This window comes from Mirounga angustirostris, unplaced genomic scaffold (assembly GCF_029215605.1).
Source record: "Mirounga angustirostris isolate CCGP_5_RB_7025 unplaced genomic scaffold, mMirAng1.0.hap1 SCAF_5, whole genome shotgun sequence".
NCBI classification, from domain to species: domain Eukaryota; kingdom Metazoa; phylum Chordata; class Mammalia; order Carnivora; family Phocidae; genus Mirounga; species Mirounga angustirostris.
In genome coordinates this window covers 19233473-19239472 of record NW_026991713.1, presented here as the reverse complement: position 1 = coordinate 19239472, position 6000 = coordinate 19233473, and the positions used below count along the sequence as shown (strand labels likewise).

Below are 6000 nucleotides of genomic sequence, written 5' to 3'. Positions count from 1 at the left end.
GGGAGTTTGGGGAGATTGGGGAATTTGGTTTTGATTTTATGAGTGATAGAATAGGGGGGTTGCTCCTACAAGGTCACATTTTTCTTTAGGTCTCGTTAAATGGTGGTGGTAGGAAACAAGACCCAATCTGGTTTGTACACACTTTGTGTTGGGGGAAGGGATGTTCTCCTGGGAGCTTGTCTACATGAAGTGGCTCAGCTGTGTGTGACTGTGCTTTCCTGGTAACTGGGCACTGAGTATTCCTGTTACTTCTTCAGAGATGCATTGGGCACCTATACTGTGCCCACTGTTGAAAAATCCCTGTCTGTATCCCAGGTGAATTCTGAGCCATGCTAAGCTTAAAGGAGGCAAGACTGCAAGGAGATTGGTAGTGGGGGGTTACATAGTCTCCTTTAAGCTCAGAGGTTAGAGGTATAAACTTCAACCAATTCCATGAGATTCACAAATAGAAAGAAATATGTGGATTATGTTGCCTTTGGAACATAGAGAAGTTTTGGGGTGGACCAAAATAGCATAGATGAGGGAGAGGTAGGAGATGAGGGAGAAAGTACAGGAAAACAGCCAGTCACCATCCCAGGCTAAGGTCCTGGAACCTTAGTAATCAACTTGATCAAGATAGAATGAGATATTTCATGGGTAAAGGTGTGAAGGGAAAGGAAAAGTCAGAATTCCAGTACAGGAGCCACCTGAAGGCCCTACCTAGCAGCTAGTCAAGCAGACCTCAGTGAAATCTCTTCCCCTTAGAGTCTGCTCCAATTACCCCATTTCCCTCTTCTGTGTTCTCCATACTTTCTTTTTTTCATTAACCTTCTGCATCCTCATTACCCATAGGGCTCCCAGGAACAACTAGCAAAGCCTGCCAGACTCAGAAGTTTTTAAATGAGCGCACGAGTCACAGCCTTTTTGAATGTTAGAGCTGAGAAAAGTGTGGATGATTCTTGGTCCAACTCATTTAATTTGTAAAAGAAGGAAAGTGACTACCCAGAGAGGAGAGGATACACAACTAGTCAGTGGTAGAAATGAGACAGACCACTCAGTGTTGTATGTAAGTGATGAATCACTAAATTCTACACCTGAAACTAGGATTAAACTGTAGTTAACCAACAGGAATTTAAATAAAAACTTGAAAAAGAAATCAACCAACCAACCTCATAAACAAAAGACAGACCCATGTCTTCTGACTTTCTCCCTGAGACTGTGTCTGCTGTACTAAGCTGTTGTCACAATGGTGAATTCTTAGGTTTTACATGCTTTGAGTGAGAAATTTTATATTCATCAGTTTGGTTCCTACAGCCACTTTATAAGAAGGCTACAGCAATTAGTTCATCATGTTGGCTAAGGCAACTGAAGAATAAAACTACTTTGCTTAAAAACACAAGTTCCTCCAGAAAAGAAGAACAAATTTATAAAATAGGGAATTTCAGGCTCATATAATTTTAGGCCATATGACCAGATTTTTCATATAGTAGGTTCTAGAATTATAGTTTGCCATTATCACTATTTAGACTCCCAGAACCACTATCCTGGGACAAGGAAAGCCTTTTATGATTCTGTGGTTGAGTGCAGGAAAGCCCATTATGTGGTTACATTACTTTGGTGCTGTGACCTTTGTCTTACTTCCTTTTCAAGTCTTCTGACCTTATCTGCTGCTGCTCTCACACAAGAATGTGGTATATGAGCTCATTGCTTCTCTCACAAAGTAATACAGTGGTGCCTTTGGCTGTGGCTTTATGGAACTCGGGAACCCAACATAGTCTCACTCAGTGCCTGACACATAGCAGGTACTCAGGTTATCTGCTGAACCGAGTTGAGATGACATCTGCAGAGCTGCACTGAATTACTATCAGGGCCACCTTGGACAAGTCGTTTCCATTCTTCAAGTTCACTCTTTGCTCCTACAAAATAACAGACAAGAACCAGACACTTTCTGATGTTCCTTCCCACTCAGAGATTATATATATTTTGGCATCTCTTTCAAAAAATCTCAGAAATTTGGACCAGGAGTGACTTTGAAGGTCAATTAGCCCAACCCACAGCTTGTTCAAGCCAGAGCCAGACTATTCAAAAAAGTGGAGATTTGGCAACTTTGTGGTTTGTGTAATAGTGAAAGTCAGCCAAAAAGAATAATTCAGATTAAAAATCATTTGAGGGCCAGAATTATTCTTTTTTTTGCTCAATATCCATCAAGTCAATGAGAAATAGTTAAGTATCTGCTTTGGTTTTCTTTTTTGTTTCCTATGAATGTATACCTTACATACAGTAAAATGCACTAATCTTAAATGTACAGCTTGGTGAATCTTTACATATGTATCCATCCATGCAACTATTTCCACATCAAAATATAGAACATTTCAACACCAGGGGAAAGCTCTCTCATGCTCTCTCTTAGTCTTTGTCCTCTCAAGGAATAGAGCTCTAATTTCTACCACCACAGGCTGGTTTGGCCTAGTTTTGAACTTTACATGAATGGAATCATACAGTATATAACCTATTATGTCTAACTTTTTCACTCAGAATTATGTCTGAGATTTATCCATGTTGTTTCACATGTCAGTAGATTGTTTTATTTTTACTCGCTATATGTGAATTGTATGACTATATCACATTGTATGACAGTCATACAATTTAAGAATTTACCAATGCAGAATATTAGCTACAGCCCAGGAGAAAAAGCCAGAAGACTTGGGGTCTAATCTTAATTTTACCACTAAGTAGCTTTGTAAACTTCTCTCTGGGCCCATTTTCCTCATTTGTAAATGAAGAGGTTGGGCTAAAGAATCACTAGTAATTTTTCTTACTCCAAAGTTCAACAAATAGTATGAGTCACGGACTCAGTAAGGAATTGGAAGATGGTCATAATCATATATCTGACTCATATTGAGAACTCATATCAAAGAACCCATATCAAGAATGCATAAGGGACTCCTATAAACCAATAAGCAAAAATGATAGACAACACAACAAAAACAAGAAATATGCTTATATGCTGTGTGTGTGTGTGTTTGCTACTGTTGTTACGATAGAGGAGAAATTTGTTGAGTGGGAAATCTTGGGGTGTTATGACCATGTAATGAATATACTTAGACACTCAGATCCATTTGGTCATCTACATGCTGCAGAAACTGATTTTTTTAAAAGTATCTCTTTGTATTATTTTCTGTAAGGGAGGCACCATATTTAAATGAATGCATGAAATGTACATAAAAAGGCTTCGCAAACTGTAAAGCTCTCTGCAAATGAAAGGCATTATTATTATTCCAGATATATGAACAGAGCTGACATCAACCGCCATTCATCCCATTTGCAGGTATAACAACCAATAAGGGTATTTTCCTTTGTTCCTTTGCCATGGCCATGGGAGAGTTTCTGAACCCAATACACAAATAACAGCTGTGATTTTAATTGAGACTTTTGAGTGGATAAGCAAGGTGTACACTGAACACATAGCAACAGATAGACTTTCACTTGGGCAGCCACATTATTATTTCCTCAGACTTTGAAAAGGGAAAGTTTTAACAGACCTCTTGGAAGTGACCCTTGTTTTTTCCCCCCACCTGTTCGCAGTTACTGTCACAGAATGTGTCATCTCTCTCCCACGCACACAGTGGGAAAACAACTTTGTCATGCAGAGCAAAGAGTATTTTGCTGTGTCAGGGATATGAGAATCTGCATATGGTTCACTGTCCATTTCCCAATTAGGTTCCCTCCCTAGGCACTGGAGTTTCCTGCCCAGAGAGCCTGTCTGGGATCCTTATCATTTCAGCAGAAATAAGTCATCATGAGAGGCCACTGCAAACCAGAATTTTGCCAGAATGCTTGTGGTCTCTGCCTTGCCCTTTCTAAAGATTTTGCAACTCTGGTCTGCCTTAGAAGGGTGAGAAATTGTCCCAACAATGTAATCAACCCAGATTGGTCAACCAAAGGGAATTTGCTTGTTCACTCACATTTGCTGTCTGTATCTTCTTGGATGAGGATATCCCCATGGCTCTGCCCCTTGACTAGGGTGACTAACTATTGGGTATTCTCTTTCCAGTAGTGGGGATAGGTGTGTTTTGGAATGTGTATTTGCCCATTAATGTTTCTCCTATGATGTACTTAGCAGCTCTATAGTAACACACACACATACACACACACACACAATAATAGATGTAGAGTGAAAAGGGTTTCAGAGTCCATAAAACCTGGGTTTGAATCTTGGATTTATCACTACACCTGGATGATAAGCCTCAGTTGCCTCATCTGTAAAATGGGGATGAAAATACCTTCCTTGCTCTCAGGATTCTTGTGAAGTCAAGAGAAGCAATGCATATACCCCTTCCCAGAGAGATCTGGCTCATGGTAATTGCCTCATAAACAGTGGATTGTTCCATAGGTTGTGCAACTGGGACAGATTACCCAGGAGTGCAGGGAGGTGGCCAGCCCAAGTCTTACAGTAAGTTAATGGCAGTAAGTAATTGCCATAGGACAAAAGTTAAAGCCCAGAGCTGTTTTCCACTCTGGAGCAAATCAGGCCATGTACAAGAATTGCTTCCACAGGTTTTGGGAGGAGGCAAAATGAAACAAACAAACAAAAATGAAACAACATACTTCAATGAAGTAAATTATTAAGCTTTGATGATCTCTTAAATTGAGTAGACTATGGTTGGCTGGCATGAAAGGGAAAAAGGCATTTTTGTTTTTGAAATACTAACCTCTCTTTATGTTTCAGCATTTCTTCCATGTTTAGCCAAAGGCATCTATATTGCTTTGAGGAGAGTTAGGATTGTTAGATAAGGAAAGCAAAAAGAAAGAAACTAATAAAATATGTTCATGCAGCCTACAACAGAAACATAGATTCGAATGTCAGAGCTTTTGATTTGTAAGAGACAGGTTTTGTTGATAGAGGGGGGAAAAAAAAAACCCTTGAGAATCCAAAGGAAAGGTCCTTAAGGAAGCAGGCTAGAGAATCTATGGCATAAAATTAGGTGCCATTTAGGAGAGGGTCATGTTAGCTGTTTCAGCTTTTTTGTTGAGGACCTTCTGTAAACAGTGGCCTGCATATCACCTTTGCGTGGGCTCTCAGCAGAAGCGAAACCCCACAATGTCCCAAGATTTTGCTAAGCTCCATAATAGCTACCTATTTAGATATTTCTCCTTTAGTGGCCAATGACACTAACAAATAACCCCCAAACAGAGCCACACTTCTTAGAAGGTGGGTGAAGATGTGGAGGGTGAGCCCCTAGCACAATTATCCTGAGTCACCAGCCATCTTCATTACTTAAGTTTAACATTAATTTTGGGAGTTAACACAGCATAGTGATTAAGAGTGTGTGCCTAATATCCTGGTTCTCTCTCCTTTTTAGATGGGAAACTTTGAGAAAATTTATGAGACTGTCAACCCATTAGTTTCCTTGTCTGCCAGATGGCATAATCACAATGTCTGCTACATAGGTTTGCTTTGGTTAAAATGAATTAATACATATGAAGGACTTAGTTAGAATAGTGCCTGATACATAGAAGAGTCCACTAATTGTTATTTCTAGTTGTTCTTATTATCTGTGTTCAGCCACACCAGAACAAATTTCTGTGTGTGTGGTACAGATCTGACAAACTGACAGTTTTTTATAGTAATCAAGAGGTCAGTTACATTTCACTGTTTCAACTTCATAGATTTGTTCATTTGATTTTCTGTTTATTCATTTATACGTGCTTTAAAGAAATATTTATCTAGCCCCTTCTATCTGACTGCCAGGCACTGTGCAAGGTGGTGAGGATAAAATGACATAAGAGAGACATATTTCTACCCTCATGTAATTTGCACCCCAGCTAGTCTTTTCAAATAACTTCTTTCCCTTTATCTGATCTGGGGACACAGGATAATCTTCTGAGAATATTCCCTAGTGTTGGCAATCTGGGGTCTTGCAGCAGGTCATAAAAGGCATGGTATATGGGTTTAATAATGTCAGGGGAAATTTTCAGTTAATCCCTTGGACTGTGGGTACACTCAGGATTCAAAGGCCA

General features: G+C 39.6%; 1 protein-coding gene across 1 annotated transcript in view; it reads right to left on the bottom strand.

Annotated features, from left to right (window-relative positions):
* Positions 1 to 395: 395 nt before the first annotated feature.
* Positions 396 to 6000, bottom strand: part of IGF1 (insulin like growth factor 1) — a 97469-nt gene continuing 91864 nt past the window's right edge. The window contains exon 4 of the mRNA XM_064590725.1: positions 396 to 1895. Coding sequence (XP_064446795.1) covers positions 1791 to 1895 — 105 coding nt within the window. The 3' untranslated portion in view covers positions 396 to 1790. The remainder of the gene's footprint in view (positions 1896 to 6000) is intronic.